Below are 27814 nucleotides of genomic sequence, written 5' to 3' on the forward strand. Positions count from 1 at the left end.
GAAAGAACAAATTTGAAATGGATAAAATCAGCCCACTCTTTGGACTTTCTCCAAAGTTATGAATTGCTGTACTTAGCTGCATCTTCTCTTTTCTACACTTGCATTTTGTTTGTCTTCTGAGACCATAAGCTGTTGCCTTTTTGTGGCACATGCAAGAAAAAAAATACCTTTTCAGCATACCTGTACTGTTTGTTAAATAAAAAAAATCAGTTCAGTTCATGAAATTAGATGTTCTATGGGAGTCATATAAAATTAACCATTTTCCAAATCATCAAGTTAATAGAATCAGATGATAGTGTGGTCTCTGTGTGTAAAAATATACATACTGCCAGCCTACCAAAGCATTGTGCTTGGGAATTGTTTTATGCAGGAGTACTCTGACTAAACACTAGATGTCAGTTGATCCATACAGTGTTAGTCAATAATTGGTAGCAGAGCTGTCTTGATAATTTCGCTGTGGCTTGGTTGCTACGGAAACTGCTTCTTTTGTGCATGTACTGTGGATGCAGGCGGAGGGGGGATGCGACCCCATCATCTGGGGTTTGCTTCACAGACAAGGCAGCTTATGGAAGAGCATTGTCATGGCACAGCATTTGCTCCCTCCATTTTTTTCTTTTGCTTAATGGGAAGCTGGTGGACATAGCTGAAGATGAAGTTATGAATAAGCTTCTTTTGTGTTGCCTGTGGTTGCTTATTCAAGGTTTTTACTATTAGTTTCCTTGATACTGTAGAAACAGGTTAATCATCAGCCCTGACCCACCCACACCTCTTCAAAATTGCTCTCACAACCTTCCCTGGTAAACCTATATACACACCATAACAATGATTAACTCAAAAACATCATCCAAAATCCACAAAACAGTGATATCTTTATTGGGGCAACCAAAATGCACATTATAAACGTTGCAAGCTCAACCGTTTCTTTCAACAGGCAAAGGTATTAAAAATCATGCAGGAGAAAGAAAAGAAAATTTGACGTTGTTAGTCATAGCCCTGCATTTGTTTAAGATGTTGTAGTTTTTGTCTTTATTTCAGACGGTATGGAAGGGTATTTATGCAGGTGGACCCTTGCTCCTTCTGACCATGTGGGTACTGGGAGATTCAGTTCAGGAAGCAAACTTTAAATTCCATTAGTCAAAAACATACATTTCACTCATACTTGCATACATGTAGGGGTGTAGCTTTGGAGGAAGGGAAAATGAATCTTCCCCTCTGTTAGTGTTATTGCAATTTTCCTTCAGTCTTCAAATTTCTAGCATTTCAGTAATGTAAGCTGAGCATTTAGAAAGAAGGCTTAGCAGTTCAGAAAAGAGGGTGAGCAGACACAACAAATAGAAAAGTCCTAGATGTGAAGGATTTACAATGTTTCACACTCTGTGTTGCTAGACGTTTAATGAATGAAGAAAAATTCATTTAGGGGGGCAGAATCCTTTTTTCAGGGCGTCCATATCCTAATTCTCCACCACCTCATAACTACAGTATACCGCAGCATTCATTTAGACAGACAAGAAAATCATGTGACCAATAGAAGACCAAGGAGGGGACAGGTAAAGTGACATTGGTTTAACAGTACTTTGGGTATTAGATCTAGATTGACCTTCAAACAGTTCTAAGAAAGTGGGCTATATGCTTCTCTGCTCCTTGTATTTGGACAAACCACAATTGTTTAAAAGATGACTGAACTCCATACCCTAGAATTCTCACATAAAGTCTCTGTAAGCTCATTGGCAAGCCAGGATTATTGTCAGAATAGGCTGGGTAGATTAATACATAGGAAAGTATGTTGTCATTTTCTTTGTCATTGTTTCTTGCAACAAGAGGTAGAAGGAGGATTTTTGCTATGATGTAAAAGACGTATGGAAACCTCTGTGGCAGCGTGCACCATAGTCTCAAGACTATACATTTCTAGTTGGGCTTTATAAGCCTATTGTGAATTTTCATAGGATTGGGCTGCCAATTGAGAACAAATGTTGGGAGGTATAGATGAAAGAGAAGGTTCTGCTAGAGCGCCTGAAAAATCTTGATATTATGGTTTTTTGGGCTATGAGGCCGTGTTCTAGAAGTTTATTCCTGACTTTTCACCAGCAGCTGTGGCTGGCATCTTCAGAGAATGCTGGCATGGAAGAGAGTGGGGTATATATACTGTTGGTTGAGAGGAAGTGATTTACATGTTAATCTGTGTATTGTTCTGTGTTGAATGGCAAGGTCTCAGGGTGTCTATTTAATTAATGATCCATTGCCTGATGCTAATTAGATGTCCTGAGGCCTTGCCATTCAATAACAGAACAACAGAACAATACACAGATTAACATATAAATTGCTTCCCCTCAACCAACAGCATATATACCCCACTCTCTTCCATGCCAGCATTCTCTGAAGATGCCATCCACAGCTGCTGGCGAAGCATGAGGAAAAAACTCTTCTGGAACCCGGCCTCATAGCCCCCAAACCCCACAAAAACTATGGATGCTGGCCATGAAAGCCTTTGAATTGACTTTACAGGGCACATATACCTACAATTGTAAGGAGCCTTGTGTTTTTTGTTTATCTGTCTAAAAGGAGATATTTTTTCTTCCAAACCTCTAGAATTTGTTTTAAAATAGACAGCTGTGTCAAAAGAGAACTCACTCTGAAAAACCAGAAAATGATATTTTGGGGGACAGAAATCTTGCCCTGAAGAATGTAGCCATGGCTACACATCCCACTTGTTTTTGAGGACACTGACCTTAAGATGAACATTGTTCTCTCTCTCACTTCCCTGTAAACAACAAATATAATTGTGAGAATATTTGTAAGAAATGCAGTGAAGCCACACTAATTTCTTTCACAGTCCTGATCTTCTTTAGTCTCTTGGGCTTCTGCGTTGTTGTTATTTAAATGGTACTTTATAAAGAGCAGAAGCTTACAACTGAAAATAGATGCTGGAAAACCATATAGGAAAGAAAACAATAAAGAAAGGGGACATTGGAAAAAGGGGAGAGAGGATAATAATCTTAAAAAGCACAAAAATGTACTTTCAGTAGCAGTTGTATTTTACATTATTCAACTGTGGAGTCTGTATACCATAAAATTAAATTAAATTAAAAAATCAAACCTTGTGCAATTAGCTATTGAGGCATTATTGCCCCACTTGATATTTGTAGAACCCCTAGGAAGTTGCTTGGTGCCTGTTATAGTATAATAGTTCAGTCTACTTCATACTGAACAGGCATAGTTTGGACAGCTGCTTGGTATCATGGATAGGAGAAGTGAGGTATTCTGGTTATTGTCTTTTCAAGTCTAATAGAATAGAGACAGCAGTCAGGGTAAATAAATCCACCTGTGACTGCATCTTTATTGTTCAGAACGTTAGACTCTATGGAGATGGGAAAGAGAAAACTATCGAAAGTAAAAGAAGAGCTTGCACAATTGTCAAAGGATGACACTTGTTTTGGTGACAATGAACACTGTACACAACATTTCATTCTTCATATTTAAAAATAAATGCTTTACTCTAAAGAGATGTATTAATAATTTCCATCATTTATCCATTATTGCAAGTATACATATTTCTTCTAACCCTCCTTGAATTGTTTATATCATGACCTTTATACTACTGGGGGTGAAGGGGTTGGGAGGCCTGTAACTTCCTTATTTCAATATCACTGTCGTAAAATAATATAGAAATGCTGATTTCAGATATTTTCTTACATGGAATCTGCAACTGTGTAGAGATTAAAATCCATATTTTTATATAGGCAGCTGTCCTATTACATTCTATATGGAGGACTACAGAAAAATCAAAATTACCCTTGCTATTAATACATTTTGTATGTGTATTTTGAAAAGCCTCATCTTTAACTTGCATTGCTTTTCTTCCATTTTCCCATCAAGATTTCATAAGTGTCAGTGGCCATGATCCATGCTCCAATTAACATAATCAGGGCTGCTTGACACATAATGGCTCACTATTATCTGTCAAACAGCCCAAACAGATCCCAGATCCCAGATCCCAACTGACCTTGGAAGCTAAGCAGGGTCAGACCTGGTTAGAACTTGAATAGGAGACAGCCAAGTAGTACTGCGTGTGGTAGGCTAAATTTAAGAGGAAGGAAACAGCCAATTATCTCTGAGTATTTCTTGCTTAAGATAACCCTATGAAATTCATGGGGTCACCATAGGTTGACAGGTGACTGAAGGCACATGTACATGTATGTGAACACATACACACACAACCTGTGGACATAGTGGGGAGAGGAAATGAATTTTAATGATTTCACACACACACACACACACACACGTCATTTGCTCCACTCTTCCGGAACAACTCTCTCATCAGCTCTCTGTAGCAGATGATAAGGAAGAGAAAGAGCATGGAAATTTGTTATTTAATTACATTTGCAAGATTGATACAGTATTTGCAAGGAAGTGGAAAACCAATGAAATGCCAACATACATAGGCCTGGTACAGACTGCCACTTTGCGGCAGCGTGGGGCCGAAATTAGGGCTCGGAAGAGCAGAGTGTCTGCAAAATCTGTGCTCTCCGGTGCCATTTTGGTACACGTGCATTCAGACAGCATGCGCACCAAAGGGCACGGTGCACAACAGATGTCACTGTGCCGTTCCAGCACACTAATGGTGCCTTGGCAGCAGTCGAGAAAGGAGCTGCGTTTTGCAGCTCCCTTTTCGAGTGGATCGCTGCCACACCCGTGCGGTTTGGTGCGGCAACGATCTTGCCCATATATACAGGGCCTTAGTCTGGATAGAAAAGGTTATGGAATTAGCCTCTTTAGATAAAGTGTAGGATTTGGTGAGAAATAATTCAGTGGAAATATTTAAGAAAATGTGGAATCCATTTATAGAGTATATTAATAGGAAAAGATGAGATACCACTTGTGCACAATTCAAAATATAAGATATATTAATTCATTTTATTTTTTATTCAGAATTGTGATTATGAAAGAAAAGTCAATAGTTCCTGTTATTATAATTAGAAGTTAAAAATGAAATGTACATGAAGATTAGAGAGGAGAAATTATATATTAATTTAGAAAGCAGATAGAGGGAAGCAGGAAGTCAAATTTTAATTTTTGTTTTATATTTGGTTGTTTTGTCTTGTGGGTTTGATTTGTCTATTCATATTCAATTGTCTTTGTTAATAAAAAATTAAAAGAAAACAAAGGCATGCATCATATAGAATTATTTAAAAAATAATTTTTTGGACGACAACTGCCAGAATCCCCTGGCCAGCATGGTCTGTGACCACTGATGTTTTCTGCATCAGGCTAGAAACACAGAATGGCTGTGAGAACTCAATTTAGTTTAGACTGACTACACTTGGACCATGTACAAATAACTATCAGTTTTCATTTCTTCTAATTTTTTGTTAGTTTGATAATAATAAATAATAATAAAATAAAACTTTTATTTATACCCCACTCTTCTGTAGCAAGACAATCAGAGCGGCTCACACTAAAACGCCCACATACAATATAATACATAAGATTACAATGTCCCCTTCCCCTTTAAAAATAATTAAATATATTACAGTTAAAAGAGTCATGTTTTAACGTCTCTTGGTTCCCCCCCCCCCCTTTCAGGGATCAATGTGCATGTAAAGAGAGAGGTATTTTTTTTTTATATCTGCCATGTATTTCTGCTTGTTGATTTTAGGGTTCTGTCTTCCAGAATATGAAAGGGATATAATGTGAGAGATGAAGTATAATGAAAAAATAAAGTTTTAACTAAAATACTTTTGTTCAGCTTAGAGCAGAGAGAGAACTGTTTTCATATTCCCTTTATCTTCTATACTGGGATTATACTGAGAAGAGAAGAGTTTGAAGGAGTCCTTTGGATGTGGCTTTCCTGTGCATGTACATCACCTCCCACAGAGCTCCAACACATGAAGTGTAAACACTTTCAAATCTGGTATGTGTGTCTGTAATCTCATTAGCATTTTTCTGTCATGCATAACTAAAAACAGGCTGTAGCAGTGCTTTTATCCCTTTATTGTATACTGCAGAGATGCACAATTCCTTATTAGGATCTCACACACACTGAAAAGCATGCATCGCTAGAATGGCAAGTTTCATCAGCTCAGTGATTTGCTATTGTACTTACAAGCTAGAGAGTTGCCCTTGAGTGTCAAGGGAATAACTTCTGGAAAATCAGTTTTTGTTGTATCAAATGACTAAATAGTTTTGGGATCCAGAACTTTTCCTATATCCAGTATCTCTTGTGGGAGGGGGAGGGGAGGATTGAATATCTAATGCTAATACAGCACAAGTGACACAAGCCCCCATGGTTTAACACAACTGGCACCAAGACATGGGGATCTATAGATTTTACAGAGATTGCCCAATTTAATAGAGGACTCACTGGACTGGTTTCTACTGTGAGAAGCAGAGAAGCCTGGGCATCTATATTGTGGGTGTCTTTTCTGACGAGAGTGAATTATGACCCCATAACCTGATGTAGGGGGTAAGGACACTTCTATTAAAGACTTCAGGGCCTCATTCCCACTTACTTCTTGATTTGCTTCCTGCACCGATTTCTGAAACTGGCTCAGTAAACAGCGTGGTTCCCACTATGTTTGCACCGGTTTCAAGAATCAGTGCAGGAAGCAACAGCCGCGGCTTTTCCATCATGTCTCCCTCCGTCCTTCCTGGCCATACAGGGTGGAGGAGAAGCCGGGGCGGAAGGAGAGAGGCAGGCTGTGAGGACGGAGGACTGAGGACGGAGCATGGTGGTATGGCTGGGAAAGCCACTACCAGTGGGAACCAAGGCAGATTTGAATCCGATTTGATTCTGCTTGGTTCCCATTTGGGCTGAATCGATTTATTTCCAAATTGTCTTTTTGACTTGGGTTAAATGGGTAAAAATGGGTAAAAACCATGGGCCCCCCTTTCCGAATTGCTTCAGGGATTCCAATTAAGTGGGAACCATCGTGGTTTAAACTGGATCGGGATCCAGTTTAAACCGTAGTGGGAACAACCCCCAGGTTTATTGTTGATGTTAACAGCATTCGACTTGATCTTGACTCATGGTGACCCTGTGGGTGAGACATTGCCAAGACTCCCATTGCTCTGCTCAGGTCCTGTAAATTCATGCTTGTGATCTCCTTAATAGATTCCATCCTTCCAGCATGCAGTCTTCCTCTCTTTCTACACCACCTTTCCTAGCTTTCCAATGTCCTAGCATTTCCTAGTGTTCCTAGCTTTCCTCATTTCCAATGAGTCGTGCCTTTTCATGATGTAGCCAAAGTGATAGACTCAGTTTAGTCATTTTGGTTTCCAAGGAGATTTCAGTCTTGATCTGTTCTGGGACCCATTTGTTTGTCTTTTTGGTTGTCCATGGTATCCCCAGCACTCTTCTCCACCACCACATCTCAAATAAATTGATATTCTTCCTTTCTGCTTTCTTCACAGTCCAGCTCTCGTATCTGTACATAGTAATAGGGAATACAGTGGTTTATACGATTCTAACTTTCATGCTTAGTTGTAGATCTGTACTCTGTAGGATCTTTTCTCGTTCTTTCATAGCTGCCTTCTGCATTCCTAGTCTTCTTCTGATTTTCTGACTACAGTCTCTGTTCTGGTTAATGTTTGATCCAAGGAATGGCAACTCTTTTGCTGTTTCTACTTCCTAATTATCTAGGTTGAGATGTGTAGATCTTCCATGGTCATTATTTTGTTTTCTTTAAGTACAGCAGTAAATTTGACTTTTCTTCCTTGATCTTCCATAGTAGTTGTCTGTGATGTTTTCTGCTAGTAAAATTGTGTTGTCTTCATATCTTAGAGTGTTGATATTCCTTTCTCCTATTTTCACGCCTCCTTCTTCTGCGTCCAAGCCTGCCCTTTGTATAATATGTTCTACATATAAATTGAGCTGATAGAGTGAAAGGTATCCTTTCAGATACCGAGGGGGGGGGGGGGGAGGAAATTAAGAGAAATGAACAGCATGCCTTCACAGGGAGAAGAATTCAGTGCTTTAAAGCAACACAAAAAGCTATATGTGTATTTGGCCCTCTAGGATGGTGGTCCTAATAGAGGCCAGATGGACGTGATGACTAACTGAGGTGACTAGAATCCAGGGTGAACAACTAGAAGACTTGGAGCCAAGATAAATGTCAGGCGTTAAACAGGCCAGTATCGATTCTTATATCAAACGAGAAGGCAAAGGAATCAGAGGTGGTATGAAAATTGAAACACAGACCAAGATCCAACAACAGTGATGCATGTCCGGAGCTGCTGAGAGTAAAGTGAGGTGTAGACAAGAAAGTGAGGATAAATCTAACCATAAACAATTCTTGCATTTGCATTGGGATTGCAAAATGAGATAGGCAGGCAATAAGTAGTGAGACGCAGTGGTGTCCCTGCAATGGTTGATACCTGGTGTGGGGGTGTGACTTTTGGGGTGGGCGGGACTTCTGGCCCCAGACTTTTGGTGGGGTTTCTGGAAGTCTGTTAGCGAGGGCTGGAAGCATGTTAGTGAGGGCTGCAGCCCAGGAGAGTGCCAGCGTGGCCCGGTGAGAGCCTGCCCAGGCCTGGGGAGAACTAGCGCAGCCCAGGGGAGTGCCAGCACGGGCCCATGCAGTTCCTGCAGGGAGACAAGCTGGTGTCAAACCTCATACTGGGGTGTCACCTGGTGTGGCCCACATTCCCAGCAACCCTCTCCTCCAGTGATGCTACTGGTGAGAGGCAAGGCTGAGGACCTGCATAGAGGTCCACTGGGAAGCAGGCTTTGGCTTTTAACTGGTTCAGGCACTTATGCTGTGGTTTGAATGTTTCAAACTTTTAAAATTTAGTATTTTAAGTGACTTGTTGTGTTTAACAGAGTTTTAAAAACATTTGTATTATCTATTGTTTTAGCTATATTTTGTTTTTATTTATATCATAAACCTCTTTAGTTCTCCTTTTGGGGGAAAGGCTATTTATTCAATAAATCAATGGAGAATTTTTATTCCTGTTACTTTGAATTCTCTCAGTCACAGTGAATGTTAAGATAAAAAGAAATCTTGAGGTTTCTTCAACATAATATTTTTTGTTTCCAGCCTTGTTTATGTGAAGGAACCCCATTTCCAATAAATGCAGGAAGATAAATGGCATGCAAAATTATGTGTATCTTTTGGCAGGACTTTGTATTGCATAGACTCAGTGCATCCTGTGGTCACCATCTGCTTTGCACTGTGGAATGATGCAGGGGGATTTCTTCACAGTTTCTGTCACAGAAGCTGAAGCCTGAGTGTCAATGAGAGTGGCAGACCTGGTTACAGGTTTCTTTTAGAAACTGCTGATTTGTGAATGCTATACCATTCTGCTTTAAAAAAAAAAAAAAAAACACACACACACACACACACACTCCTTTCCTGACGCACAAATTTGACAACCCCAGATAATTTCTCCAGGTTTTGTTTCACAGTCATCTAGGAGGCAGCCAACCCAATAGATTTGCCCTGCAATTTTGGAAGATCCCCACCTCCCAGAGATTTCTCTGGCAAGTAGTTCATGATTATTCTTGCTTCCCTGAAGAATTAATGAAACACCCTTGCTAGCTTGTTCATGGTTAGTCACAGCCTGTGTTCATGACTGAAGAAACAACTTGAAAGGGTCAGCTTGGGAGTCCCTAATGTTAAATTATATTATGAAGTTTTGTATTGTTGTAGGAATAGATAATACTTATAGATGTGAGACTCTTGAAACTTGAAACCATAATATAAGAATTGGTTGGCATGGTTAATTTTGGTATGATAAAGATAAAGCACATGCTGAATTTAAAAATCGCTGTACAAGTCTTCTTAACCACAGAGAACCTTTTTAAAAGGAAAGGGTGGATTAAATTTGGAAATGGTTGTGCTACAATGATCTTTCCTATTTTGAACAAGATACAAAAGGTTTAATCAAGAAGTGATTCTCAAGGAAGGCAAAGATCTTAATTAGTTTGCCTGTATGCAATTTAAGGACACATTTTATTAAGACAAGAGAAATGCAACTGTAGAGGTTAGAGAAAATGAGTTTTATTTAGATTTATATGAAGATGGCCATACAGTTTAAAAAGTGTATGCATGGCTTCTGAAACTAGAGACAAAAGATGATCCTGTAAAAGAGTACATGATAACGTTGGACCAAAACTTTGGGCACACATAATGTCCGTATGGATGTATGCAGTGGGGATGTGGTCCAAACATATAAAATTTACTTTGTGCAGTAATTAAAAAACTCCAAACCTATATGTGATGATGATGAGGATGATGAGGATGATGTGTGTGTGTGTGTTGTGTGCCTTCAAGCCATTTCTGATTTATGACAACCCTAAGGTAAACATATCATGGATTTGTTTTTTCTGCTGGGGGTTGGGGGGACAAGATTTGTTCTGAGCAGGTTTGCCATTGCCTTCTGAAGCAGAAAGGATATGACTTGTTCAGAGTTGTAGTTCAATGCTCAAAACCACTACACCAGATAGTATCTAGACCCAAATAAGCTGCTGAAAATGGCCTGGGATATTTCAAATCAGTGCTGGGGATGTCAAGATAAGGAGAGCTGCTTTTTCATATGTGGTAGATTTGCAAGAAGATTAAAAGTTTCTGATCCTAAGATTGATATGTTAACTCAAAAAATTTTAAAGGTAGATTTTGTAATGTTGCCAGAAATGTTTTTACTGGGCATTATGAATAAAGAACTGAACAGTAAATTTGGATAAATTTTAAACAGTTTTAAAAAAAATTGTTTCTCATTGCTATATTTCTCAGCATCTGTGCCAATTAAAGAGAGACCATATGTGTGATTGTCTACTCCATACCTGCAGGACAGGAAATCTAGACATCTGAAATTTGGCATATGTACTGAGGGGACCATATGAGCATGCAACTGAGGTTCACTTTTGAAAAATTAATTATTTGTAGTTAATTTAAATCTCTTTGCAATCTTCTGTATGTTACCAGTCAATAGTTGGCACACTTCCTTAACCATTTAAGAGCTAGCTGCATCCAGGCTTGGCATATTCAGATTTCTAGACTTTTAGGGAGTTGCCTATGAGTCAAAGCATGATAAGAATTGGCATGGTGGACATGACTGCTGCCTTTTCCAGGGCCCCTGGAGTCATAATTTTTTTAAAAAAGACTATAGAATGTTTTTGGTGTTTGGTAAAGTTGGTGGGTGAGCAGTGGGAATAAATGAATAAGTACATTGGTGGAAAGAATAAAAAACAATGAAAAAGAAGAAATGTGGGAAAGAACACAGAGAAAGAGAGAACATTGGGATGGGAAAAGAGTAACATCACCTGGGTGGGCAAGAGAAAGAGCACCTGTTTGAGCATGGAGAAAGAGAGTCACTGTCTGTAGAAGAAAAAGAGTACAAAGGTTTGTGTGTGGGTGAGGGAAAAAGAAAAAAACCTCATTAGGTGAGAGGAAAAGAGCACTGGGATGTGGGATGGGTGATACTAAGAAGTTTCTAAGCTATGAAACATTCTTCTTGGTGTTATGATACTCACGAACATTTTGCAAATGAAAACTGGGGCATGTGTGGTCAAGCAGCATCAGAGGGTGGTCAAGATAGCATAAATTATTGAAGAAGAACTCACAAGCTAGGAGAGGCTGCAGCAGGTTGCTTTTTGCCTAAGCCCACTAGGAAGGGCAAGATCCTGCCCCCTCATTTCCCCACTACTTTTGCACTTTGAACTCAAGGTGCAGCAACTGAAGTAAGATGATGATAAAGGTGAAAGTGGGAGAGGGAGAGAGAAACTGACACTTTAAAAGCAGGTGAAAAATTGGGATGACAGAGGATTGATTTTGATTGTCCCTGGCAAATCAGGACAGTTAGAAGATACGTGTTACATGCTTTCAAGTTGACTCCATCATAGGTTTTTTTTTGAGCAACATTTAATCAGAGAATATTTGTCACTGCCTTCTTCTTAGCCTGAGAGGGCATAATTTGCCAAAGGTCACCTAATGGGTTTCCATGGATCAGTGGGGATTTGAATGCTAGTCTTTCAGAGGTCTAGTCCAATGTTCAGACCAAGTATGCCAAGCTGGCTCTTTATGAAGGAACAGAAGTTACATGTTTTATAGTTGTTGTTTCTTGTTGCTTTTTTAAACATGCCTTGAAGTGAATACAGTACTGAATTATGGTGACCCAATCCTAGGATTTTCTTGGCAAGATCTCTTCAGAGGAGGTTTGCATTGCCTTTCTCTTAGGCTGAGAGAGGGTGAGTTGCCCAAGGTTATTCAGTTGGTTTTCATGGCTGAATAGGGATTTGAAACCTGGTCTCCTAAAATCCTAGACCTTGGGCAACATTCAAACCATTACACTGCATTGGCTCTTTGTTTCTACTGATACTTAATAAATAGTATTATCTTTCATATGCCTATGTACAACGTCTCTAAATATTGCATTGCCTTGAATCATCCTGTCCAGTTTATCACTTTCAATGAGGAGGGAAGTATTTTCTTGCATTCAGAGACATAGCCATGTTTGTCTGGAATATCAGTATGCAAAAGGATCTTGTAGCACCTTTGAGAATGATACAGCAAAAGAAGTTATAGCATCAGCTTTACGGCTTCATCAATAAAAGCATGTTTATAATAAACTGCATTTGGTCTGTTCCTCATCATAGATGTTGGTGGGTATTTGCAAGGTGCTGTCTCCTTTTATCAAGACAGATGTGATCCTGAACATTTCAAATTTTAGGTTCTTTGAAGCTGAGAGTTTGTCTGATTAAAGACTTGCTTCTTTTTCTACATCTCCTGAATTTTTGCATGCCAGAATATAGCTGGGATATGTCAAACAGCACAAATCAGTGGTACAAGACAGTAATCAAGTGCATGAAGAAACAGCAGGAGAAAAGAATGATTATGCAGTGTTATATAAGCATTGATCTTTACTGATTTGCAGTTTCTGTTACTACTCATCATTCCCTTTTGACTTCTAAACCCAGAGTGAATAAAATTATACTCATTTCCAGACCTGCATGGTTATGTTTCAAAACAAAACAAAACAACGAATTGATGGTAGGGATTTTAATATCCCTGTGACTAAAGATAAATCTCAAATTTTGATAAAATATTCTAGTCTAAGTAGCTTTTAGATAATCTTTCTCTCTCTCTTTTTTTAATTTGTGCCATAGCCTTGCATTACATTTTCTGTGGCATAGTCATGTACTAGGACATTCACTTACTCATCAGAATGTGTGTGTATTTTTAAAAGTACATTCTAGAGCAGTGGTTCTCAAACCTTGGTTCTTCACATGTTTGAAACTTCAGCTCCAAGAATTCCTGGCCATTGTCCTTGTTGGCTAGGACTTTTAGAAGTTGAAGTCCAAAGCATCTGGAGGACCAATGATTAAAAGGCACTGTAGTAAAGGAGAGGGCAATGGATAACCCTGCTTTCTTTGCAGTCCAAAGTTGTGATTTTGTATATTAAACTATGAAGAAATGCCTTTATGTGTGTATAACCTGAGGGCCATGCTGGATGAGTTGGTAAGAATTAATAATAATAATAATAAAATAATAAAATCTTTATTTCTATCCCGCCCTTCCAAGAAGATCAGGGCGGCTTACAACAGTGCAAGTGCACACAAATACAAAGTTAAAAACACATAAACATTAATATACATTTTTAAAACAGCAATAAAAGCCCCATTAGCCCGTCCTCATGGCCACGGAAGAGGAGGGAGGCCCACAGGATCTTTATTCGGGGAATGCCTGCTTAAATAGGAAGGTCTTGAGATCCTTCCTAAATTGGGCCAGGGTGGTAGATGAGCGGAGCTCCATGGGCAGCGTGTTCCAAAGGGCTGGGGCAGCTGTGGAAAAGGCCCTTCTTGAGGTAGAAGCTAACCTGGCCCCAGGCACCTTCAGCAATTGCTGCCCAGATGTTCTGAGGGTGCGAGGCGGATTGTACGGGGAGAGGCGGTCCTTTAGGAATCCTGGGCCCAAGCCATTTAGGGCTTTATAGGTAATAACCAACGCCTTATATTGAGCTCGGAAGCGAATGGGCAGCCAGTGTAGATCTTTGAGTACAGGTGTTATGTGGCTGGTCCTGGATACGCCAGTGACCAGCCGGGCTGCCATATTCTGTACAATTTGGAGCTTCCGAGTTTGGTATAAGGGTTGCCCCATGTAGAGTACATTGCAGAAGTCCAATCTCGAAGTTACCAGAGCGTGTACAACAGTTTCTAGGTCCCTCCGGTCCAGGTATGGGCGCAGCTGGCGAATCAGCCGGAGCTGGTAACAAGTGCTCTTGACCGTCGCATTCACCTGAGGAGTCAGATGGAGCGACGAATCAAGAAGCACTCCCAGACTGCGCACGGAGTCCTTCACAGGGAGCGTGACCCCGTTCAGGACAGGTGGAACCACCGCCATTCCTGGACCGGGGGAACCTATCACTAGTACCTCCGTTTTCTCTGGATTAAGTTTGAGTCGGTTTTCCCTCATCCAGTCCATTACTGACTCCAAACAGGCCACGAGAGGAGAGACGCCATCCCCGGTCACTGCATCAGTCGGAGACATAGAGAAAATGATCTGGGTGTCATCAGCGTACTGATAACCCCGCGCCCCATGTCTCCGGATGATCTCTCCCAGCGGTTTCATGTAAATGTTAAATAGCATGGGAGACAGAATGGCTCCTTGAGGGACCCCAGTTTTAAGGGCCCGCTCGCTGGAGCACACGTCTCCCAGCTGCACCATCTGGGACCTCCCAGAGAGGTAGGAACGGAACCACTGGAGCGCAGTGCCCCCAATTCCCACCTCAGCCAGGCGTCCCAGAAGGATACCATGGTCTATGGTATCGAAAGCCGCTGAGATGTCCAAGAGCACCAACAGGGACACGCTTCCCCGGTCAGCGCTCAGACGGAGATCATCGACCAGGGCGACCATGGCCGTCTCAACCCCGTGACCCGCCCGGAAGCCAGTTTTAAATGGATCCAGATAATCCGTTTCATCCAAGACCATCTGAAGCTGGAGCGCAACCGCCCTCTCGATCACCTTCCCCAAAAATGGTAGCAGCGAAACAGGCCGATAATTATTATGTACCAGGGGGTCAAGGGAGGGCTTTTTTAGGATCGGTCTTACAATGGCCAATTTAAGATCCGATGGAAATCGCCCATCCCTGAGAGAGGTGTTAATTATCCGGCGTAACAGCGTCGTTACCGCCGATCCCCCCTGGGCTGCTAACCACGAGGGACAGGGATCAAGAGAGCAGGTTGTTTTCCGAACACTTCCGAGGATCTTGTCCACATCCTCGGTACTCACCGACTCAAACTCATCCAGTATAACATAGTCCGCGGAGGCTCTGGACACTTCTACCCTTGGCTCTGCCTTAACGTCGGCGTTCAGACCTTCGCTTATACGAGAAGTTTTATCCACAAAAAAGTCGTTAAACAGGTCACAGCAGGCCTTAGAAGGTTCAAGGATCTGGTTCAGGGCAGGAGGGAGCTGAGTTAGCTCCCTGACCACCCTGAACAACTCTGCCGGACGCGACTCAGCGGACGCAATACGAGCACCATAGAACGAATTCTTTGTTGCTCGTATTGCCTCTCCATAGTCCTTCAACAATCGGTCTAGGAGAGTCTTGTCGTGTAAGCGAAGGTGTTTCCGCCAACGGTACTCTAGTCGTCGCAGAACCCGCTTCCTCGCCCGGAGATCTTCCGTATACCAGGGCTTACGATTGGAAGCAGGCCTGAGAGGACGCTTGGGAGCGATTCTGTGTATAGCCCCGGAGAGGCCGGTATTCCAGATACCGGTAAGGGCATCAACAGAGTCGCCGTCATTTCCAACCGCGAACCCCTCTAAGGCTTCTTGGAACCTCTCAGGTTCCATCAGCCTTCGAGGGTGGACCATCCTAACTGGTCCACCACCCCCGGGGGGGATCTGGGTAGAAGCCTTGATTTTCACCTCTACCAGGAAATGATCCGTCCATGACAGGGGGGAAATATTAGCTATTTCCACCCACGGATTTTCCACCTCCGAACAGAAGACCAAATCGAGAGTATTACCCGCACAATGCGTAGGACCCTGTATCAGCTGGGACAGGCCCATGGCCGTCATGGTCTCCATGAATTCCCGAGCCGCACCAGATGGAACATAGCTGGCCGTGAGGGAGATGTTGAAGTCACCCAGGACAAGAAGCCTGGGCGTCTCCAACATCAGCTCAGCGACCAGCTGTGTCAGCTCGTTAAGGGAGTCTGCTAATGCACGGGGTGGCCGATACACTAACAGAATCCCCAGACTGTCCCTAGCCTTTAGGGTCAGGTAAATACACTCGATATGGGTGGTCTGTCGGAGGTGGTTCCTGGTGAGGGACACGGTGTTCCTATGTACCAAGGCCACACCCCCCCCCCCGCCCACCTAACCTGCGCTGGTCCTTCACCGAGTACCCGGCAGGCAGGGCCTGAGCCCACACAGCATCCCCTTCAGGCCCCAGCCAGGTCTCGGTAATGCAAGCCAGGTCACACTTAGAGTCCTCCAGGAGGTCCTGGAGGATGTGGGCCTTGTTATTAATGGACCTGGCATTGCACAGGAGCAGCGACAGGGTTTGTGGCACGGTTGGAAAGACCCTCAGGTCCTTCAGGTTGGGAGGGGGACAGGAAGGCGAGATAGATATGATGCATCTATCCCGCCTTCCCCTGGAACGGAAGTCCCTTCTCCCACCGCCATACCTCCCCCTGCCCCACACAACCTCTATAGGGGCTCCGCCCACCAAGGTGTTATCCCCGGCCCAGGCATCCCCCGCATCCCTATCCTCCCCCCACCCTTCTATGGCTTTATGGGGCCGCTCTCACCGGCCCCGCCCCCACGGAAAAGCGACGCAACGGCGGCGGGGGAAAAGTCCTCCTGGGCCGCTGCCCAGATGTCAAAAGGCGGGCGGGCGGCGTCTTCAGGGGGGTGGCCGGGAGCCGGCTTATGGGGCCGCTCCCACCGGCCCCGTTTTTACGTTGGTAAATGCCAATCCAAAAAATGATAAATAACATTTTAAAAAAAAATCTCTCCATCCCTAGGTCAGTTTGCTTCCTCCTACATTCAAATTTTGCAAATTTTGAGCTATGAACATGAAACGTTTAAATGAACCGAAAAACAAAATTCACCCGTTCCTAATTACAATGGCATAAGGCCTGCTCTCTCTCTCTCTCTCTTTCTGAGCCTCTCTCCATTTTCCACATTAAATAAAGGAGGGACCATTCACAAGAGAAATTCAAAAACTATTTAGCTTAACGCCCATCTTAAAGAGCAAATCATTATGTTAACTGTGCAACAGTGCGATGGACCTTATATGTAGCCTCATTCACTATGATAATAAAGACAGGAGCCACGTTCTAAAATAAAATTACCGCCACATATTTTTCTGCATAAAGCAGGCCTTGGAAAGGAAAATGATATTAGCTGTTCTGCCATAAGACTTATTTTGATCTCAAATAGTATGGGGAATTAGATTTTTAAAATATTATTTAATTGTAGGTTAAAAACAAAGATATGCTCTTCCTCCACCTCCTTAACATTGAGAACGTTTCAATATCTGCTGGACTTCTTTTCTCTCCCCTGAGCTGCTAATTCTATTTAAAGCTGAAAGGAGTATGCACTCGGTCAGAGACAGGAAGCTATTTAACGGTTACATTTCTAACTTTAACTGAATTTGAGAGCTATAAAAGAATAATTAACAGCTGTGATATAATTTGTACAACCATCCATAAAGCAACGCAGGCTATTCTTACATTTACCGTAATATGGGGGAACCCCATTATCCCTCCATGAAATGTTATTACAATTTTTCTAACCAGACTCTGTATCCTAAACCACCTGTCATTATATTTTCATTTTCCTTCCCCTGGAATACTGCAAAGACATAAAACCATTCCTCTGTAGAGTGGATTGCTAAACACTACTGGCACATTCTATCAGACAGCCGCTACGCCAGCAAATCAGTGTGTTAAGCTCTCGGAAGGAATCCTAGGCAGCTCAGTGCCATACTTTTTTATCAGTGAGGTTTCTCCAGGCAATCCGCTCCCCACAGCATCTGTCCTTAGGCAACAATTCCTCAGCCTGCTTCCTAAGAAGTCGCTCCCAGTTCCAGAAACTGGTAAGGACTGGACTCAAAGTCTTGTGATCATTGTTAGTAAGGTAAACTGAAGCTGCATGAAAACACACCGCAAACAGGACGCCAATTAAAAACTCTTGCTGTTTGTACTCGTCTCATAAATCTTATTTGCAGTCAATAGACCTGGTGCGAATGCTGTAAACTTAAAACAACAAAATAGAAAGATTCACATAACACTTAAAACTATACAAGATAGAAAGTTACATAAAAAGACTGGACGTTTCCATTTAAAATTAGATTTCAGATTGGGTTCACAACACTGGAGGTTCTTTTGGTTACGGCATCTAGGGTTATGTTGCCACTGGTCTGAACAGGACCGTTGTAGTTTGTTGTGTTGTTTGTTGTCTCGTTGTGTGACTAAGGTTGGTTCAAAGTGGTTGTGAGAGGAGGTGAATCTATCCCCCCCCCAGGCGGGTTTTGAGCTGAGACCAGTGTTGGGACTCTGCCAAGTCACCCAGAGGGTTTCAATGGTAAAGCAGGGAATAAAACTCTGTCTCCAGAGTGATAGTTCCAACCCTCATACAGCTGCACCCCCCTGGTTCTGAGTTGAAAAGATTACATCTTTTATTTTAAATAGGGATCTTATGGGACTTGTGGGGCAGTTCTTTTAGGGGCCATAAAGATGAGTTCTTGGTGGCCCTTTGCTGCACATTCGACTGTCCTCTACCCAAATATGGCCTATAGAGTATTACAGAAGGCAGATGCAACCCATTTGAGACCCTGTCCCTGTCACCCGTACCTGCATCTGAAGATGTGAGAGGCCTATGGGCAAGAACTTTTATGCCAATGATTTTATTCCTATGAGATACGCATGGCTGCCCAATTACCAGGGCAGGCGCTTTGCCTGGGGGTCTCCGCCGCTTACCCGGCCTTGTGCGGGCACGTCTGCACCCCAGCTACCTTGTTGGGGCGAGCGGCCCGCAATTGCTGGCCAGGGGAGGGGAAGGGACTTTGCTTCCCAGTGCCCACTTGGGGAGCAGTGAGACCAACTTTGTGTTTCCTAGTCCTCCAGGGCAGCCATTGGTCAGTGCCTAGGAGGGGCGGGGCTGCCCTCACCCCCCAGGCTCCTCCCTCCATAACGGACCTATTAAGGCCACGGGCTTTCACTCCGTCCTTTGCAGATCGACTATCCCTAAGGTTAGTGGTTTTTCCTGTCACAATCTGGAGTGGAAGAATAGGCACTATATCTGGTGGGATGTTTCCAGGGTGTGTAGCACTGGATTGGGAGTCCTTTGGGACATGGGAGCTTGGGGGGCATGCGCTGTGGCATTGTAGGGGCCACATCTTGGCAGCGGCCTCTGGTGACTACAGGGCTTCATTGAGTGCATGCGATCGCATGTTGACAGCTGCAAGATGGCATTTCATTACCCCTAGGTCATCTCGAAGCCTGGACCGTGACCGGGGGAATTTGGTCATCGTAAAATAGGGTGTTGTACAATGTGCACAGACCAGACCTCATTGCTTTGGGCCAACCCTACCTTGGTTTGATGATTGATTAATTAAAGTTGTAGCCTTTCATCATATGCTGTTTGAGTCTTTTATTGTGGCTGCGCCCCTCTAGGCAATTGCATTTTGCTCGATGAGCAACAATACATGTCAGCACCAGACAAATCTCATCTTAGCGCCAAGTGCTAGTTCTCTTGATGGTAAAGATGGATTTGAAAAATCTAGGAGTAACTCAGAGAATATCCGGGATGGCGAGGGAGACTTAAATATGACTCTGGACCGATGATGAATAATATTACCAGGTGCATTGGCTTTCTTCGCTCCCAAAGTTGTCACATCACCAGCGATTTTACCATCCATTCTGGGCAAGAGAAAAGGGTAAAATGGAAAAGCCAGGACAGCAAAAAGCATCTCGGTTGAATACAAATCTCACCTGTTGAGGAAAAATAAGTTGGATAAGGAAAGATATGCAAGAGCTGGATATGTTTGTCCCCAGTAACCCCCATTCGCTTCCCATTTCTATTGTGTTGCTAAAGATAAGCTTTTATTACCAAATGTTCGCCCCTTAAGAGTTCTTTTCTTTCCCTTAGAAAAGACTACAATAAAGGTAGCACGCAAAATGCTGCTAAAATAAGTGGTTTGGTATCTCCCTTCTCTTTGGTTCCCCGCCTCTCATCCAAATACAAGCCTATAGTGAAAAGGACGGCTATGCTAATTTTCCAAAGACAAAGAAAGGATTACATATATTATCTCCATTACCTCATTTCAGCTGTATAATTAGACTTTTATGGCAAAGAATCTTTGGGGGTGGTTTTGTTTTGTTTGGTGGAATTGTAGACAAATATAATTCCGGTGTTCATTTCTTATCTTGTGGATAAACTTTTGTACAAACAGATACGATCTTGCAGCATAGAGATGAATAGTTACTCATCCTCAGACCCACTGTTTGAAGAAGAAATTGATATCAACGTGTGTTGTGTGTGTGTGTTTAGCAATTTCTCTCCATTGCTCTGGGTTTACATGGCTCCAGCCATAAGGCACAAACCACACATTACATAAGCCAACAGACGGGATATTTTGATCCCTTGAATAAGCATCACCAATAGATGGGAGGAGTTTCTACCTGTCTGAGTTGTTGGTTTGAACTGATCACATTTTGGCAAAGAACAATTAAAGAGACCCATGCCTTTGTACATCTTTACGTTGCCAAAAGAGCCACAAAGAGTGTTTGATAGGTTTTGCAATGACATCTGTGATACAGAAAAAAAGCAACATGTTGCTTATATTTGTAAAGAGAAAATGGGGGGACCAAAAGCATTTCAGTGGAACAGGGAAGAATAGAGTTCCCACTGAAGAATTGAATGCCTTGGAGGACTGTCTCTTCAAAACTATTGCCACATTTTGAGCAGTTGTGTGTGAGCCAGGTAGTCTCTACTTAATATCTCAGTTGAGCTACATCTTGGCAGGTCGCTCTTCACACACTTCAGTGTTTTGTATTCCATGCTCTCTCACAATATATCATTAGGACACATGAGATCTTGAACCAAAGGCTCCAATAGGCCAGGGAATGAAGCACTACTCCCCAAAAGCAGAGGTGGAGTTCAATGACGCTCTCACAGGTTGATTAACTGCACCTCCCAGATTCCTCACATTCGCTATGCTGGCTAGGTCTGCTGGGAGCTGCAGTCGAATGACCTCTGAGAGGCTGGAAGGAGATTCAAAGTTTAAAGACATTAAGTGGGGGTGTTTTAAAAGGATTAAATATCCAATCCAATTTACAAAATTACTTTTAAACCACCATTAAAACACCCCATTTAAAACACTTACATATTAAAAACAGCACACAGCTGTCAACAGCTGAAGGCCTCTTTCAAAGTAACACCTTTGCCTGCTAACTAAAAGAAGACAGATGTCCGGAACAAACTCTTCTAGAACACTGGCCACATAGCTGAAAAACCCCACAAAAATATGGATGCGGCATAAAAGCATTACAACTTCACAAACACAGTATAACCAATCAATGGCTAAACATAACCTTACAGGTATCCTCCTTCCTTAACCCATGGTTACCAATCCCTATTTTCTTATTATTCCTTTAACACAGTTATAATATGTTTTGCTCTGCTGTCTTAAACAGCTCCGTTTTCATTTGATCTTTTCATATGTTTTGCATGTTTCCAAGGATTACTTGCAATCTTTAATTTTTAGGCATCTGAGGCCCCAAATTTGGCGAAAGACAACATATAATAAAGCCCTAAAACAGCAACAACAAGCATAAAAAGTTTGATGATGATGTGGCTTCAATGTGAAGTGGGTGATTCGAGAAACTATTATTTTGAGCCTGCTTAGCTGGTGCAAGCAATTACTGTTTTCCCCCACTATACAACGTAATCGACTGGCATCACGAGAACAAAACGTGGCATAGGCGTGAAACTACAGGAAACCGCAGGTCTCTGTGTGCTTGAAACAGAGGATGTTCGGTACTGAGAACGGACTAATGTCCCATCACTTGTAAATTTTAAGGATTGTTTATTAGAGAAATTCAGTTCTCTTGCAATCCTGGAGAGACTATGAAAAGGAAAACATAGTGGCCTAAAAAGCCATCAGCCGTCAACATTAACCTGTATCCGGTACAAGTTGCCCTCAGTGTGTTAGTTCTTTCCCTTTTAAAAACAATATTAGAGAGTCTTCTTCCCCTTGCATAGTGGCAGAAGGAACCAGTACAATGTTTGTATTCCATGCATTAAACTACGTGGGCCGAAGAGATTATTTCTGGCCCATTTGAGGATATGTGTTTAATTTGGACTGACATATTATAGATATTTCTGCCCTCCTTCATCATGAGCTCTTAGGATACAATTCAATTTAACACAATATAAAGAGTTTAAAACTTTCCTACCCTCCAATATTTTTACAGATGAAAACAGGGACAAGTGTCCCCCCCCCCCTCCCCCCAAGCAACATTCGAGCATAGTCAAGAGGGCAAACAATTATTAAGGAGGATGCCTAGGAGAGGTTGCGCAGTTACTTTTGCTAGAGTTTCTAATGGAAAGGGCACGATGCAAACCACACCTCTCTTCCCCCTCCTCCTGCTGTGTTAATTCAACGCAACTATTTTTTACTTCTGAATTTAAGACTTTATCGCACAAGGGGAGGCGGGGGGATAAGAACAGTTTGTTGTTGTTGTCGTCAAAGAAGTTAATTTTCCATCCTTGGCAAAAAAAAAAAATCATTGTTGTTAGAGCAATTAATTGTTCTAATTAGAGTATTCCAGAAAGGCCTTCCATTTTCCATTAAAAATTGTTTACTCTTTTCTACATGTGTCATTTCATAGAGGTTCAAAAGTGGAATTTTGCTACTGGGCCTCCCTGTCAGGTGTGTGGAGAAAGCAGGAATTTCTAGGCCAATAAAGTGCATCATTGGCAACTAAGCCCAACAGATAAAATGTAAGGCCACATGGAATTTTATGTATATAAGAAGTTGATATTAACCAAGCATCAAGTGAAAAATGAAATCTCACTAGAGATAATCAACTTTGTGTCTATGGTCACCAGCCTGTATGGAAGATTTAATACAAGAATACTCTGGGAGGTATACATATTTTCCAGGCCTAAATACTCTAAAGGCAACCAGATCACTCTTAATGTTGAAGCTCAGCACGCCAATCCTGGTTAGTACTTGGCATTGGAGCGACCACACGAACTGCCAGGTGCTGTTCGGATATATTCAGAGGAAGCAATTGGCAAAAACAACTCTGATTATTTCTTCCTCAGAAAACCCTAAGAAATTTCCTGGGGTCACCATACATCAACACGATAACTCGAGGGCACATACATACCACACATATTCCAACTATAGGATATTTTAAAAATGCATCCTTGCAATGTTACACTTTGGCTGAGACAGTCTCAATTAATTCTCTCTCCTACGTCTTTCTTCATCTGCTTTGAAATGTTTTCCGTTTTCTCTTTTCCTCCCACTTTACTTCTCAGTTCCTAGATTGCTTCATTGCTCCAAGTGCAAAAAGAGTTTGCATGAATTAAATCAGCAGAGGAGAGGATAGGAGGGTGCAGGATCTTGTCCCTTCCCAACCGGACCAGGGCAAAAGCAACCCTGCTGCAGCTCTCCTATATTGTGCATTCTTCCTCATTGCTAAGCATTCACCTTCTTGACCACACCTGATATTGCCTTAAGCCATTGATTTTATCTGTCAAATGTTGGATGATATGGAAATGGAAATTGCTTTGGTCAACTGTTGCATGAACTGGGCCGAGGATGTTTGCTGAGGAGATATGCATATAACTATATGTAAAAACATTACAGAAGGAAAAAATGAAGAAAAGAGAAGAAAGAAGTTTGCTTTAATAGCATAAAGTGGGAACATTATAGCCCATTGCATCTTAATTTGCCATTCTGCTGGGCATGGTTGGAGTTGCAGGGGAGGCAGGAGGCAGGGGGCGGGGAGGAAAATCCAGCTATAGTCTCCCCAGTAGATAGATGGCTACTCCACTGTCTTTTTTTGAATACTGTCATCCCGATTCTAAATATGCAAATCCACTCTTTTAAAGCACAAAACCTCCACTATCGCTGCCGAAATTTGCTGCTGACTTCGGCTGACACAGACTGTGTTCTCCTGTCATACACAAATCACTTTTTTATTTTATTTTTTTGCATAAGCTGGAAGATTATTCACTCGCAATTGCATCAGAAAAAACCCATAAACCAAACCTTCATGCAAGCAGGGAACATGTTTTGTTGCCCGAGGGACAGAAAACCGGTGGGAGAGCGCAGAGTTCTCCTTGGTTATGCTTTTCTTTTATACCTGGTCTATTTTCAAGTTTGCCACAACCAAAGCTTGTACGATATAAATTTTATCTAGCTTGTGTCACTCTAAAACACATATTAGATAGCTGTATTCGGGCTGTGGAATGCAAAGTCAATATCTGTCCTCTAGACAGCAAAATCCGCCCTGCTTCTCCATTCTTACTTAACCTTGGCATTACTGAAATTACAGTTTAAACATTTGCAACGTGCAGTAAACCAAAAAACATTGGAACAATAACCCTAAAGCACTATTTGTACTCCCCCCCCCCCCCCCCCAAACAAAAAAAAAGTGCTTTTCCCTTGAGGGATTTTGACAAAAGTAAAGAGCGAGGGTGTTACTGCTTGTATGTATGTATGTATGTATTAGTAGATTTTTTATATATTTTGATATCCACATCACCCAGCCCCCCCCCCCTAAGGGGCTCCATGACAGGTGAACCACAAATAAAATCATTTAAAAAACCGTACGGTTTGTGAGTCTCCCTTACAAAAACGCTGGGATAAGAAGCTTAATGTTTTGCAGTTGTGGAAATGAACATGGAGGGGATGAGGAAGGGGGGAAGGAAATTGGGGCGTTCTTTGGGAGGGGAGGGGGGAGGATTTTGGGACTACCTGTATTTGAATATGAATACATAATTGAGATATATTACAGCTTGATACCCAAGTCTCTCAACACAAAAATTCTTTATGTCTCATGCACATTTTATTCACATAGCTAAAGGTACTTTTCTACAATATCTTTGTAATTTGGAGCATGGAAAGGGGTAGTGTACGTGGTTTGTAAACCATCAGAGAAAGAAAAAGCAAAAAAGTGTCACTTATCTTAGCCCCTATGCAAAAGGGTGTGGGTTGGCGTGGGGGGGGGGTTTTGGTTTTTGGAGTTATTTTTGGATAAGGACAAGGTATAGATGGGGTATGGATTTTCAATCTAATGTTAGAGATTTTTTAAAAAAATTATATGTAAATTATTATTCATTTTTTTTGCTAAAAACACAACAAGGTGGCTTTGTAGAGGGGTGGCAGACCACTGCCCCTTTTGCCCCCGATTGGGGCCATGGCACACCACACACCCACAGCCTGCCCCTAGAAGGCACATCAATAGGTGTTGCAGAAACCATGATGTTTGACCATCCACTGCTGCGCATTTGGGGTTTTACTGCAACCACAGTGGCATTAATGATGTGTGAGTGTAAAACAGTGCCCATGCCTTATTGCCATATAATCGAAATCGACCCAGGGCGGGTGGGGAGCGTTCCTTGGGTCTCCCACCCAGCTCCCCCCACAGTGTCCACCCCCCCCCCCAGCCCCCCGAGTTTGCGTCAAGCCTCATTTTTTGGGGATGGCTACAACTGTTGCTGATCCGCCCAAAGGATGGCGCACTTTTTCTTTTGTTCCACCCATTTCTGCCCAATAACACCTTCAAAACCACTCTTCAAAAAATTCTGACTTAAATGAATGACATTCCGGTTGTGTTATCATTAGGGATTTTAACGGCAAATGATTTTAAAAAGATGCAGTTTTCTTTCAACCACCAGTAATGGCATTTGCAGAACACAGAATTCAGTCTGGGTTTCTATTCCGAACACTTGCTGATGATTGATGATGATGATGCTATTGATGATGTTGAGGCATTGATTGCGTTGATGATGGATGTGATTGATTTGATGACGACTTTTTTGTGAGTCCAGCTATTTTTTTGACTATTGTGGATCTATGAGTGTGCATGACAACCTACAAGGACCTCTTGCCCTCAACACGGCTCAATTCAGGACTTGCAGGCTCGGCGCACTGGTTGTAGACTTGAGTGAGGAGATCCTTCTCTTTTCTGACCTAACTCCTACTTTTCTCGCATTATTGCCTTTCTCTGATTCATTCCTTCTCATGGACCCACGGCCCCAAGTTGACACCTCAACTTACCCATCTCAGCTTCCCGCGAGACAGAGTTCAGCTTGTGATCCTTATAACTGTTTTCCGTTTGCTTATTATTCTAGGGTCTGAAGGTCTTGAATTATGTCGTTTTTGTAGATCCCTCATGATGATCCTTATTTTTGTTTCTCTTTGCGTTTCAGCAAAGTGTAGTTAAAGGTACATTTTAACTATTAGAATTCGCCAGGCTGAATATGAGAAGTGAAATGAGTTGAAATTGAAATTGAACTGAGAAATGAGGAGAAGGGAGAAAGCCAGATGTGAAAATGGAGAAGGCGAAAGAAGGGGAAGCGAAGAGAAAACGAAGAACGGAGAAGGAAGGAAGGGGGGGGAGAGAAGGATGGGGAATGGAAGAACAAGCGAAAAAAGAAGGAAAAAGGAACCGTGACGGAGGAGCCTAGCCCCAGCAGAAAAAAACATCTGACTTTTCAGTTGCGATGGTTTGAATTGAGGGAGGCCCTGCGGAGGAATTGATTATGGACTGGATGCGCTTGGCGTGGATGTGGATGGATGGCGAATATCTAATCAAAGATAGCTACAGTTTAAGTACTGCAGGAGGACAAGGGCATTAAGAAGAATGGGAAATAAAGAGTTATCAGCAAGAGGATCTACATGTATTGCACCCCTACACCACACACAACTGCATCTTCTAGCCCTAACTACACCAAATGATTCAAATAGGTATAGTAAAACCAAACAACACCGGAGCTAATAAAAAAAGGTCGCAAAGAGTGCCATATAAAAATGGCAAAACTTTCACATGCACACCCCAAAACACCTGCCGAGAGGTGAAAGCGAGAGGAACAAGGACAACGACTGAATTAAAGGGATTGTAAAATAAGAAGGAAAGCAAGTTGAAGAGTGAAACGCTGGTGCAGAGTGGTTAAGATACGCATCGGGCATATTTCCCATACAGCACATGAAAAACAAGAGGTCAGTGAAAGAGACAGCGGGTCTCTGAGGGATAACGGGATTCTAATTATTTGACTGAAGAAATTACACTTTGCCAGAAAATTTAAATGAATTCTTTAAGTCAACGTTTCACAACGGACCAACTGGAGACGCAGCTGCCCTGAAACTGAACATCAGCTCCCCTATAATGGAGACAGGAATGCTTTTCTTAAGGGAGATGAAAGGGCATAACCCAATATAAATGTCTGTTGGAAATGGAAGAGTATTAAGAGTATCCCGTGAACAGGACGTTTTGACAGCTACATTGAGCCAAGATGGCTTAGTTACTAGTGGAAGACATGATTGGCTGAAGACTTAGACTTAAGGATCTCCGTGATGCCACAAAAAATTTCAGAAAAGTTCAGTTGAGGGTTGATCTGCTGATATGACATGTCAACAAAATAGCAAAAAATTAGCAACTGTTACAAGTGTTTCTTATTAGTGCCTAAAATGTATTATTAGTATTAGATTCTTATTATTAACCTGGCCCCATTATTAGCCGGCTCCCGGCAACCCCCTGAAGACGCGCCCGCCCGCCTTGGACACCTGCGGGCGCTGTCTTCCAGGAGGACTTTTTACCACCGCCGCCGTTTGCGGCGTTTTCTGT

At 42.3% G+C, this 27814-nt stretch overlaps 1 protein-coding gene across 4 annotated transcripts in view; it reads left to right on the forward strand.

The window, feature by feature from the left end:
* The window catches only part of SERGEF (secretion regulating guanine nucleotide exchange factor), a 176785-nt gene that overhangs the window by 83115 nt on the left and 65856 nt on the right, over positions 1-27814 (forward strand). The window contains exon 10 of one of the 4 annotated variants that reach the window (XM_042445845.1): positions 5810-5908. The exons of the other annotated variants lie outside the window; for them this stretch is intronic. Coding sequence (XP_042301779.1) covers positions 5810-5821 — 12 coding nt within the window. The 3' untranslated portion in view covers positions 5822-5908. Of the gene's footprint in view, positions 1-5809; positions 5909-27814 lie in introns of those variants that run through there. 4 annotated transcript variants of the gene reach the window in all.

The sequence above is a fragment of the Sceloporus undulatus genome, chromosome 1, assembly GCF_019175285.1.
Source record: "Sceloporus undulatus isolate JIND9_A2432 ecotype Alabama chromosome 1, SceUnd_v1.1, whole genome shotgun sequence".
Classification (NCBI taxonomy): Eukaryota; Metazoa; Chordata; class Lepidosauria; order Squamata; family Phrynosomatidae; genus Sceloporus; species Sceloporus undulatus.